This window comes from Cyanistes caeruleus, chromosome 4, assembly GCF_971803275.1.
Source record: "Cyanistes caeruleus chromosome 4, bCyaCae1.hap1.1, whole genome shotgun sequence".
NCBI lineage: Eukaryota > Metazoa > Chordata > Aves > Passeriformes > Paridae > Cyanistes > Cyanistes caeruleus.
Window position 1 is genome coordinate 36,041,565 of NC_141704.1, and position 13,274 is coordinate 36,054,838.

Consider the following 13,274-nt stretch of genomic DNA (forward strand, 5'->3'; position numbering starts at 1 on the left):
AAACACAGACGGGTAATCAGTGGGTGAGATTACTAATGTCAATTAACTATCACAGCACAAGTGTGGTGGTGCATTACCCCCTTCCCTCTGGCCACATAATCAGATGAACAACAATTGCTTTATGAAGCTGATCAACATATTCACCAAACAAAACCTGGGAGCTAATGGTTCTCCACAGAACATAAAGAAAAGATTCACATATGGAAGAGACAGCTGTAGCAGAGACATTTACATTGAAAATAAAAATTAACTGAATTTTCTATTTTACATATCAGATCAAAAAAAGAATAGCAGCTTAGATCTTCTACTCTTTATCCTCTCTTACACTTAGAGTGATCAGGGCACTATTATCTCTCACCTCACTATTATTCGATTCACTATAGGGAGACAAAACTTTGGCAGTGCACTGACTTCATAAATTAAAAATCATTAATACTAAAAGCAGAAAAACATTATAAAGACAACCTGAACCATACCTGAAGCAAACCATATTTGGTCTCCACGTCATAAAGTTTGTATTCTTTAATGTCTGATGGTAAAGGAGAAGGTAGGTTGTCCCAGCTGCCAAGAACATTAGCTAAACTTGCACAGACTGGTTCTGTACAAAATGCCAAGCAATCCCTGTATAGGAAATGCATTAAAAATTTTCTTGTACATAAATGTAATATATCTCTTGACTGCAAATAAAGAACCACACAAACACCACATTATACATTGCCAAAGTACCTGATGCTACCAAAACCATGTTATATTTCAGGTTTTGAATTCTTTTAATATTATACTGAAGAGAAACACATAAATATCTGAAGTTTAAAAAAAATACTAGAATTAGGTTATTTTATTCTCTAACATTCACATAAATCACTAATGATGCACACAATGCTTTGTAGAGTTTTTTTAAAAATAGTGCTTTTCTTGTCCTGATCCAGGAAAAATTGGTCAAATAATTCTTACTACTATTAAAGCTTGTAAAATAAGACTTCTACCTATGCCTAAAACCAACACGTCCCTGACTGAAGCAATACTTAATGAGGTCAGACAATGATCAGAAACTAAATTAATATAAGGGAGCACCAGAATATTCTTTTACTTTGACAACCAATAGAGAAGATGTGCAAACACAAATACACTTGTATGAACTGCAGTTTGCATGTAAAGTGACTGTTCTCTAAATTATCTTTTTTTTTTTTTTTCTTCAGGAAAAATTAATGGTCTTGCTTATGTATTTTTGTGTCAGTTGGGTTTGAAAAGCACAGAAGAAGCAAACTTCCACACACTTGTGTGGAAGACTTGTGTGTAGGACTAGTACTAACACTGTCAAAATTTCAGATTTCAAAACTGTCCTGAAACCAGTATATGTCTCAATTTCACATACTTCATGCAATGCAGACAGAGTCACTCTTTACATTCACATTCTTCATACTGCTCTGCACAGCAGTGGAGGCCCTGGACAGCCATTGCAATTCACTCCTTAATTGTTTTATAGGGTTTTTTTTGAGAAAGCATTACATGGATGGTAGCACACATATCTGCTTCAATGACCATTAATTCATGAGAGCACTAAATACTGTATCAGTATGAACACAGAAAACAGAAACAGAGTAACAGTAACAAAGATACATTTTTTAATATAAAGTTATGGGCAAGAAGATAGAGCCTAACTTTTTGATCACGCCATAAAAACATCAGAAGACGTCTCAGCATGAAACTACCATATATTTTTTAGGTATTTCAATAATTAACACACTTGACCTTTGAAATAAAATAAGGCTGCTGAAATAGGCAAACCTCTTACTATTCATCCACATTTAAGTTTTATCTACTGCCTCTCTAAAAGAAAAACAACTGAACAGTAAAAATACATTGAATGCTAAGGTGTCAGCCCACCTGAAATTTTTTTGTTTGGTTTCCTCCCTACCATTCTGTTAAGGACATACCTTTCATGTTTCTGTTAATATGACTAGGACTATAAAACTTGTTTCTGTTATAAACACAAGTCAAAACAAGAACATAGAAAGACAAAGTCCTTTATTTTCAGTCTAACTTCAGCTTTACCCCAGAGCTTATTCATTTAGCTATGGTTAAGGCACAGATAACAGAAAATACCTAGGGAACAGTTATTCAGTGGTTTTCATAACAAACTCTCTGATTATTGCTTTGAGGGAACAAAAAGATGACTGCTTATTTTTTATTTTAGGAGGCAATTAAAAAAAAGGCCCAACCCAAAGTACTGGAGGGATGCAGTAAATATAATTAAAATAGTAGAATATTGCAGAAGCTGACGTCTGCCATACAATGCAGCTGTCTTAACAGCTTCCTGAATAATATCAACATGAAATTCAGAGTAATAAGAGTAATAAGGTAAGATAAAAACTTTATTATTTTTTATTTTAAAAATAAAATTTTTATTTAAAAAAAAAAAGTGAGGGTCAAAAATACATATGCTTTCTACAGGGAAACAATGTAACAAATGCAGTGTCTAGCAGGGACAATTCACACTACTACTATTTTTAAAGGGTAGGAATGATATAATTATGAGTTAACCCACAATTTGTTTTTTATCCTTTTCTTCAATAACAAGCTGAACATAAACTGCTTTCCAGTGCTGTTAATGGAATTCAAGACCATCTGTAAATAAACATACTAATATTAAATATTTAGTATAGATAGGGAGTTATTCATATAAAGGCATGTTAAGAGGTATACATAATTATATTTATTATATACATTTATATTAAACATAACTGTGTTGGATAATTGGATACAAACAACTGGATTGGATTATTGGATACCAATAATTTGTAGTAGAAACATCCTATTAATAGTGGAAAAACTATCTACTCGCTAGGGTCAGAAAGGTTTTGCCTTTCTTTCCATATCTACTTCAGCCCTCCAGATACATCAAGTATCTACTTGCTCCATGAAGGAGGAATAAAAGGTGACCTGCAAGCAGTTCATTACAATTGTATGTTACTTTGGGGAAACAAAAAAAAGAAGGAAAAAAAGATCAGATACAGTCTAGCCAGAAGCCCACATGAGATTTCTGCAAGAATAAGCTCTCTGGAAAGATCTGAAACCCTAAAGCAATCTTACAGCATGCTTGCACAAGGTTACACACACATATACTCTACATAAACCTTTATTTTATGAATCTCCTCCAAAAACTGTTACATCAGTTTCTGGCACAGCAAACAACTGTACAGGGTCTGTGCTTCTGGTGTTTCTACCAGCAGCTCACTGTGCTGAGTATGGAAACAAAAACAGCAGAAGCAAAGTGTAAGGCACTACTAAAAACTCACGAAGAACCCTGCTGTAACTACACTGTTAATTTTACTCAAAAGCCTTAAATGCTTCATAAGAATGCCACAAAAGCTTTCTTAAAGGTATGAATCTTAGCCTTTTCTTCTGAAAGGCAATGTTCAGGGGAAAAGTTGCTGAGTCAACTGGAAAACTGTGACAATTTTAGGAAGAAGCCTGAGGTGTACTCTGGGATTCACTTGCATACACTGTAATTTGAGATGACCCTGGGCCATTTAGCATGTAATAGCTTATTTACTGTTACAGAATACTGAAAGCTGTCTTCAACTACCTAATTGATTTTCTTTATGCCATTGTAAGGGACATACTAGATCATACCTGCAATGACAGCTTTGAATCCCTGTCAATGTGGAATATGTTTAGTACTGAAGGAGAGATAGATACGAATATGCAAGTGCAATTTAATCCAATAAACCTGTCTCAAGGCAGGCATTGCAAAGATGAAGAAGCATTCCTACAGTATTCTAGGCTCCTAGAAGCCATTTGGAAAAATTCAAGAAACCACAGGAAGGAAGGACATTATATAATGTATCTTTACCAGGCTACCATTTAGGATCACAGAATGGCTGGGGTTTGAAAACACTTCTGGAAATCATCTAGTCCAACCCCCTTCCTGTTTGGGGAAAAAAATCCTAAAACCTCCATGATCTTCTCTGGTAGAATCAAGATCAAGATATTTAACATGAAACCTTGATTTTCGTTGTTAGATTTTTGTATCCCTACAGCTGAACAATAAATCTGTAAGACTAACCAGTTATTGTGCCCATCGACCAACCTTTCATAAGTCAAATAAACACTAGAAGAACATGGAGAATTTTGTCTCCCTTGACTGACACTTAAGGGCATTTTCAACACGTATTTACCTGCAATACATACAATTTACCAAAAATCACTAATCTCACATCTACTAAATACATCTCATACATGGAGCAAAATGTATGAATAAGTTTTAAGAGAAAACCATTTTAATGTTGTTCTTTAAAACCAAAATCAATTAAAGCACCAAATTTTCATGCTGTAATAGTCATGTGTAGTCTTGCAGCTTCAGCTGGACTAAAATCAAGCAATAGATTATTAATTAGATTAATTAGATTCACACCAGAACTGCATTCTATGGCCAGGGGCGGGGATGGATGGGTAGGGTGAATACCTTGTCATATAAATAAATACATACACTAAACTTAAATCTCACCAGATGCATGCATTGAATGTTTCAGACAGTTTATATCCAATACCAAAACAATAATTAAAAATAACTGTTCTCTACTACAGCTTACCTGGATTCTTCTAATGGATGTTGAACAGTAAGTAGTCTAGGGTGTCGAAGCCTAGTTAGCTGTTGAACACCTCGTTTTAAGGAATCAATAATCTGATCTTTTTCAAATTTTTGGTACTTGTCTATTAGCTTCTTATCAAAGACAAAAACAGCCACTTCCTGAAAATAAGCAACAGAATTCACTCAGTATATAACACAGTCAAAACCTAAGCCTATACACAATTATATACAAATGTTTTTGCAATCAGCAGTACAATCCCACCAAAAGAATAACCAAACAAATTAAATTACTTGTTTTTGTTACTTAGTCCCAGCCATGGGAGAGGTTACTACATATAAACTCTGAAATAGATATTTTGAGTTAAGGTACTAATGCTCCTTTATTGTATAAACAGTATTGCATAAACTATAACCCCAGCCTACACAGTGACAAAGCAGCAGATCCACAGTTAGAAATCGGCTTGATTTTAAGTAGACGAAAGCATTTGTATCAACAATGAACTGTTAAAATATTCCGAGTACATATCAAGTGTTGCTTTAATAACCAGGTCCTGTCTCAGTACTCTTTTCAAACCAGTACAATCTGACATAATAGTCACAGTAGTCTATTAATCTGATTAGACCATTCACATGATAAAACATTAAGAATTTTGTAATGTTTAAAGACGTGTAAAAAAAGGTCACAAAAATGTTAAAACCAGAGAAAACCCCTCTGCCTTCTGAAACTGGAGCAGGAGAAAATTAAGAAATTTGTATGAAACTGAAATTACAGAGGTCAATGTAAAATGAAAGATTACATCACCATCTGGGAAGTTGTTAATGTGAAATTTATCAGCTGATGAAAAAAGGAATTAAAAACTTCTATGATGAAACAGACTTTTATGTGCTGCTACAACAGCATTATGAATAGTAATAAAGGTTAGAAAGCAGCAGAGAATAATATGAAAATACAGTTTTCAGTCCCAAGAGGAACTCTGTGCTCTTTTACTGCACATTTTATAACCATTACTCTAATTAAAACCTCACCAGAACAGCTATATTATTTATTAAAAAAAAACAAACTATAAACTTTTAGAAATAGACTATCCAAAATATGAAATTCAGCCCAGTACACAAAATATTGGTTTTTAACTATTCTCATTAAGCTGTTAGCAGGTGAATACTTCTAATTAGCTCAACTAAGTACACTTTTCCTGCCTCTATCCATATTGGCTCCCTGCTCCAAATTTTAAGTGTGATAGCTCAAACATTAACACAAGGCATAGAAGAACTATGACAGGGATGGAAGACATACGCTGAACAGTACATGACCAATAACAAAATCTCAAATTAAGACAGCACTTCTGAAAAAAACCCTTGTTTGATGGTAAGTGAAAAGAATCAGAAAGTGAGTATTTAAATCAGCTATGGTTTGAATATTTTGTGGTGGGTCTAAGTAAGTTCTATTGGTGCTTGCTGCAATCCTGCATCGTTTGTTTAAACTCATTATTCCCTGCACCTGGCAGAAGAGAACACAATTTGTGCTCCAGATGCTTACCCAGCTGACTCAAGGCCATTTGGTCCCTCCTGACTGTAGCCTTATTGTTGGGACCTACCTTCTGAATTCTGATAGCTTTACAACTGAGCTGGCAAGTACTTTGTGACCTTACCTTATCTATTTATGATTGTACTTTCTAAGCAGAAGGACAAGTGCCATATTATGTCAGAAAAAATATAAGTGCAAAAAGTCTAAGATGAGCTGAAATACATACTGTGAAATTATACACCTATATATAACCAGAGTGACTCATAAATCTTTCAAAAAAACACCAGCAAATCAGCTATGAAATAGCACCAGACAAACATATGCACGTAGGTAAGTAATTTTCTCACATTCTGTTAGGTTGTTAGTCACCTACACAGTAAGCAGGAAAAGACAAAGTACATTAAAAAAATAATAACAGATAAACATTCAGAAATCCTGGAAAAGCGGCAAGGCAGAAACCAGGCAGAACTCAGAAAAGAAGACAGTTATAAATATCTACTGTCACCAGAGATAGAATATTTGTAACTGTCCACTGGCGTAAAACAGGAACAGAAATAATCCTGAAAGCAAAGATTTCTGATGGGATCTACAGCTGTAATGTTAAAACCTCTACATTTAGCTGTTTTACCAGGCTACAATGACTTAAACTATTACTTGTGTTGTGACAAAGTGACAACAACAGGGGTAATTAAGCCCTTACATCCTCCTTGTCTGATTACAATATACACTGCAAAAAAAGCTTGTAGCTTCAAGCTTGTAATACAGCAAATATGTGCAACTCTGCAAAAGTGACTGCTATCACCTGGAAAATGACAGCCAGCCAAAGAACATTCAGAAAGTACATGGGAGAGAAATAAAAAATGTTAAATGTTGCATACAGGTAGAAATCTTATAAAAGGAAGGCCTAATAATATCATGGCTTAGGCCTGCTGATTCTGCTGGGTGCAGCTAACAGCTACTCTGTTCCCATGAGAAAATATCGTAAGAATGAAAGTCAGTTAGCACAACAATTTATTCTTGCGAGAAAAATAAGTTTGCACCTGTAAAAACAATAAACTGATCCCATGAGAATCAGTGAAGAAGATATGTAAACAATCCAGGGATAGAGACGTTTGATAAACATGCAAAATCCCATTTACTGACCAATGAACTGAGTGTCAGTTTATTGTCAGCAAATTAGATATAACACAGTGCCTTCTGATAATCCTATAAAATATGACCTAGGCAATACAGGTTCTGCTTTTCCTTCATGAAGAAACTGAGTCCCTTATTATTGCAACAGTTAAAGAACATTATATTGCAATACAACACACCATAAGCTGTATTGCTGCACAGTTTTGTTTTGCAATGTCAAAGTGAATGTTGACATGATGTTACCTAACTGTAATATTAATAATGAATGGTAACTGCGTGTCAAAACACCAGCCATCTAAAATTCCATGCAGTACAACTGCTGCTGTATTTTTAATTACTAATGATGGCATACAACTACACAGATGTTACTCAGAGTTTACAGAGATATTACAGGACCACATGGAGCACCTGAACTGAAACTGTAAAATTACTGGTCAGAACATCCATTCAAGGCTTGAAAAACTTGATCAACAGGAACCTAGTTATATGTACTCTGTCAACTCTACAGTGAAAGAAACTTGCCATAATTCTCCACACCTCAAGGATACATGTGCTGCAGGTCAAATGTTTACTGGTCACATAGATGGTATAAAACCTATCAAAATTACCATGCTTCCAATATTATCGTTTCTTTGTATAGATGAGCAGGACCAAAAAAAAGCCCCAATCAACTGTATGTTGGGTAAATTCAGCAAATGCACAGAGATCTGCAGCAGCTAAAAAAATGCATGAAAACATGGCAAAAGTACATGATTAAATATTACTCAGAATCTGTCACACAGAATCAGATGACACATTCTTTGCATATTATTTATTCTGTGTATTACATTTATCTATTTGCTACTGTTTATTTGACTATGATCTAAAAGATTGTGTAAACATTTTCCAAAGTTATTCCTTTGTGTCCATTTCTTTTTGGTACATGTGCAGAAAGATGATATATTGTCTAAGTATTACGCTTAAGTAAAGACCATAATTTATTAACACTTCTATTTACACTTTGAAAACTGAATTTCCTCCCCAAATTTGAAAAGAAACCTTTTCATATTTCTACAGTGTAACAAAATCATTTTCTGTAATAACAGTTCTTAAACTCTGTTTTTGGCAAACCCTCTTCTGAAGTCACAGTCCCATATTTATTTATTTATAAATGTGACTTCAAGTGAGTCAAGGTTTCAGTATTAGTGCTCCAAACCTTAATACTTTAAGGAAACTAAAAGGGAACAACACTGATCTGAAAGCAGCATAGGGGAAGCATAGCTAACTTCCTTCACAACCCCCTCCTCCATCCCATGCCTTCCTGTTACAGTATCTCATTAACTTAATTTCTAACTGCTCAATTTCTGTATGCTAGCTGAGCAAAAAATGACAGTGTCTTTTGCTGACAACAAATGATGACACACTTCATGGTTGTTTTAAATTGTAAAAAGTCAGAATTGTTACCAAAAAATAGTTGCAAGGTGCAACAAAATGGGGAACCAATCCATGTTAAAGCAAACTTCTTCCTTCTTGTCAGATCACTTTTTTTTACTTGATAACTCACCTGCTTTGTTGATTTTTTAGTTCCATTAAATATCTTCCACGCAAGACCATTACCTCCACTGGCAATATGTCGCCCCACATCGAATTCCCTGGTAACAGGATTTCCCATGACTGCACTGGTGACATCAGCTGTCACCTTTGTGACAGTGCTCTTAAGCTTATTCAGCATGGACTCCATGGTTTCAATTTGCACCAATGGCTTATCCTACAAAGACAAGAAAATAAAGGTTTCACAGTCCTCTCAATTCAACCATTTCTTGAAAACAGTAATTGAATAATGCAAGGGATTTATAAACTGCCCCCTACTGGAAAGGTTCACACTTTGTGTGTTAGTATCTATCAAAAAGAGAAACAAACCTGAAGGAAAAAAGACTCCTTTAATTCCAGAGCTCACAGAACTACTCATTTGTCTGAAGCTAAGGATTGTTTAAGATCTTGGGCCAGCAAAATAATGGATGTATATTATACAGAGAACAAGTAAAAAACAAACACATTCTTTCCTACAGTGCTTTTCAAAATACAAGCTCAAAATTCAGTATTTTGCCCATCAGATTACTGACATTACCATGATCCAACTATTAACCAACTTAAGTATTAAGTGCATGACAAGGAAAGAAGAAACCATTTCTTTATACTTTACCAAAACTGTATAAGGAAGTTTTTTTTCACATCACCTTTCAAATTTTAGAGCTGTAAGACTGTGGCAGTTTCCAACTTACTTCATCTTCCCCTGTAGTGTGTACTTGTGGGAACTGACAATGGCCAAATAAGAGATTTTTAGACTTCAGGCATCAGCTTGAGCCTGTGTGAAAATAAGTCACACAACTTTCTCACTCTGGTCTGAGAAATCATAAGGAGGAATCCAAACAATCCTTAGAGAAAGAAAACAATCTTTGAGGGTGTTGTTTGTCACCTTGTTATTTTCTTGCAAGAAACGGTCAAGGGATGGTGTTCCTAATTGTCCAATGAGGGTGATATGTTAGTTTCATGACCAATGAGAGGTTTACCTTTTCAGACCTTCTCAGAACTGTCTATAAAAGATCTGGAAGAATAAAACTTGCTCTCTTGTGCAACCAAGCTAGACAGTCTGTGTTGTTACTTTCACCATTCCTAATATATTGCAACATGTACTTTCATCGTTTTCTATACTTTCATTATAAATCTGACTTGCCTGTTCTGTAAGAGACAAATTCTGAACCCTGTGTCCCATTTATACCATTGTTTCTCTGATAATGTACACACAAGAAAGAACAAAGGCAGCAAAAAAACAGGGAAAGAAAAAAAAAGATACAGACATTCATCTTCCTTATCTGTGTGAACAAAGAAAAAGAGAATGCAAGAAGAAATTATTTCCTGGAATCAGTATTATGCAGTATATTCAAAAGCAACACTTAAGGATATTTCTTCAGTCTCTCTTTCAAATAAGATGTAAAGACAGCTGTATACTTCAGCCAAACTTTAATCAAAATCAACCACACTGAAGTTATGTGGACATGCACTTCTTCTCTCCCCGGTACTATAGATTTGATTCCACTATGAATCAGGACAAATATTCTGATTAGGTTTCAATTGCAAAGACAGACCTGTAATAGAGGTCTATAAATGTAAAAGAGGTAATAAACATATTAAATGATAGTTAGGAAGTTCCCTGTGTTATGGAACAATTCACTCCATTGCAGTTGTGTGTAACAGTATCAGCCAAACCACAAGCAAACCACATCACAGCGCTGCATGTGGAACAGCCGTTTGCTCTATCCGGACTCTTGGTGCAGTTATATCCCACCTTCAGTATTCGACCTTAGGGAAATGCAGGAACTCACTAATGCCACGGCTCCATAGCTATTTCTCCAATTTCCATGTCAGCTGAAGTGACACAACTTCATCTTACTAAATGACAAACCCTACCAGGAATTTTAAGAAAATGCATTTTTAAAAAGACAGGAATCCAGCTGCACAGATCTCAATCTCACAAATACTCAAACCTAAATCACATATAGTAGTTATGACTTCAACAGGGAAACCCAGGAGCAGAACCAGATGTGACTAAAAGCATGTTTAGGATGGAGTTTGTCTCAGCTCTGGGGACTGTGAGTTTTAGATTTAAGAAACTGTGTCTGAAATCAACAAGACAATCTTAAGAATAACTACAAACTTGTTTGGTACCTAGTTAGTGTTTTGTTGAGAACATACCTTGAAATAAATTATGGAAACACAGAATTTCTTTATTAAGTAATTTTATTTAGGTATTTGAAATTTTATTATTACAATAAATTAATTTTACTCTATGATTCATGACATGGAAAGACACATGCACATCCTAACTGTACAGCCCAGACCAAACTGCTATGAAGACACTGGCTAATATCCCTGTATAAAGGAACTTTCATTAACCTAATAAATAGGTACAAACAAGGATTATGGATAATTCTAAAAAGGAGCTATAGGCATTTCCAGCTCTCAAGCAATTTTATTCAGCAGCTACTCTGCAAGCAAATTCAATAGGCTAAAAGGCTATAAAATCAATCCTAATGAGTTTAAGATAATCCCAAATCTAATTTACTTAGGTTTAGATCTTGTGTTTTTTCCATTGTTTTGCTCACTCCCAGCCATCAAATCTTCTCTAGTACCAATGCAACACCATCTTGCGTTAGGGCTCTCAAAATCAATAAAACACTTTGCAAGATTAACTGCAGAAATATTATTTAAAAAATGCATGTGCACACATGTTGAAATTCTTTTGTGTAAATCTGAAAGGAAGCTTCTCTACACAGATGGTGGGAAAATGCTGTAGTGTTCATTAAATCAGAAGTGCCCTCTGCTGTGGGTGACAGACTAACTGCAGTGGGTAGCCTGGAAAAGCCACTAGGTGAGAATGTCAACGGCGTTCCAGTATCTGAAGTGCTAGAATTTAAAATTCCTGCTAGACCCTGTCCAACCTGCTCCCCTCCAGCTTGACAGTAGGAAAACTATTGTTTAATTTAGCTTCTCAGCAAGTAGTACCAAGAAACTTATTTCTCAATAAGCAGATGGGGTTTAAAGCTTACATCCACGTAACTGTAAAGGCGTAGAAATCCTCTTATCAACATTTGAATGAAAGCTAAAATAGTATATTTTGCTTTATAAAAAGAGGTGCTATCACCAACTACAGTTAAAAATCTATATGTCAACAGGAACAATGTACCTAGAAAACCTATGCCCCACCAAAAATATCTGGTTTGGATAGTATCTATAATATCACAATTCTTGACAAGTTAACCACATCTGAAATACGCAAGTCTAGTTCTCAACTGCAGGAAAACTTGTTTGTTCAGTTAAGACTGGTCTAGTGTTTCTAAAAAAAAAATAATAACCAAGTGGCAATAAAGTCAGTCACCCACAATGAAATCTGCATTTCAAATTAAAAGGTAATAAATGAGACAAATGCAAAATCTGAAGTGTAACAAGCAACACAGGACGTACAATAAAGAAGAGTTTAAGTTTAAAAGTTTGAGAACTCTTCCTGTTTGAGTATCATGAGTACTATTAACGCTACTTATTCTGAGTCCATGAAACCTGGAACTAATCCTAAAAAATTCTGAATGTTCAAGATGTTTTTTTCATTAGGGTCCCTCACAATCAGTAATGGTTTTTATGCTGATGTACATCAGAAATCATATGGCAGCATAAGAACACTTAGCAAGAAGAGTAAACAGCAACCAACACTGAGCTCAGAAAGGAGGCAAAACATTCAAAATGTTGAAATATAGGTGCTGAAATCAAAAACAAAGACTGTTCACCATTTTTCAATTCTCACTCGTATAAAAAAAACCTGCATAATGCAAACCCATCAAATTTATCCTCAAACTAATTCATAGCTTCATCCGATGTATGGCTGTGGGTGCACACTGTACAGCAGTACAACACACACTAACTACCACTGTTCTGAATTATACCAAGCTGGGATTCCCCTCTGGGAACCAGGACCAGCAGGCTGGTGCACAGCTACTTCACGCCACCCAACTACATCCTATCCACCTGCCCCAAGAGAGGATCAATCCACAGAAATAAATGCTGGAACAACTGAGTCACAGCAAACAAAAGGACAAAACCCAGCATTTTTCAGGCACAGTCTTCTGAAACACCGAGAGGGTCGAATGCAATGAAGCACTGTGGAAGGCTGCTCTCGCCGCACGACACCTTTTAACTTTCATACACCATTTCGGACCTGAGCTTCAGCTGAGTCCCTACCAAAACCTCACGGAACGACATCCACGAACAGGGTTCTGGCTGCCGCCTGGTGACAGGTGAAACCCAGCCCGTGCGCTGCACAAACCCGGGTCAGCCTCTTGCGGGCCAGTCCTCCCGGACCAAGCATTTATACTGTTGTTCACAGCGAGCGCGGACTCGCACCGCTCCGCGCCGCAGGGCCGGTGCCTGCGCTCCCTGCTCCGCGGGGCAGCCGGGAGCAGCGCGCCGGGCGGCGGCCACGGGCGGCAAGTG

General features: G+C 36.0%; 1 protein-coding gene across 3 annotated transcripts in view; it reads right to left on the reverse strand.

Moving 5' to 3' along the window:
* SCYL2 (SCY1 like pseudokinase 2) overlaps positions 1-13,274 on the reverse strand; it is a 31,480-nt gene that overhangs the window by 17,740 nt on the left and 466 nt on the right. Inside the window, exons 1-4 of one of the 3 annotated variants that reach the window (XM_086885833.1) lie at positions 9,515-9,690; positions 8,797-9,000; positions 4,596-4,753; positions 477-621 (exon numbers count right to left, since the gene is read on the reverse strand). In XM_086885833.1, coding sequence (XP_086741959.1) covers positions 477-621; positions 4,596-4,753; positions 8,797-8,973 — 480 coding nt within the window. In that variant the 5' untranslated portion in view covers positions 8,974-9,000; positions 9,515-9,690. Of the gene's footprint in view, positions 1-476; positions 622-4,595; positions 4,754-8,796; positions 9,001-9,469; positions 9,691-13,274 lie in introns of those variants that run through there. The other 2 variants (XM_086885832.1, XM_086885831.1) reach the window with 2 other exon arrangements.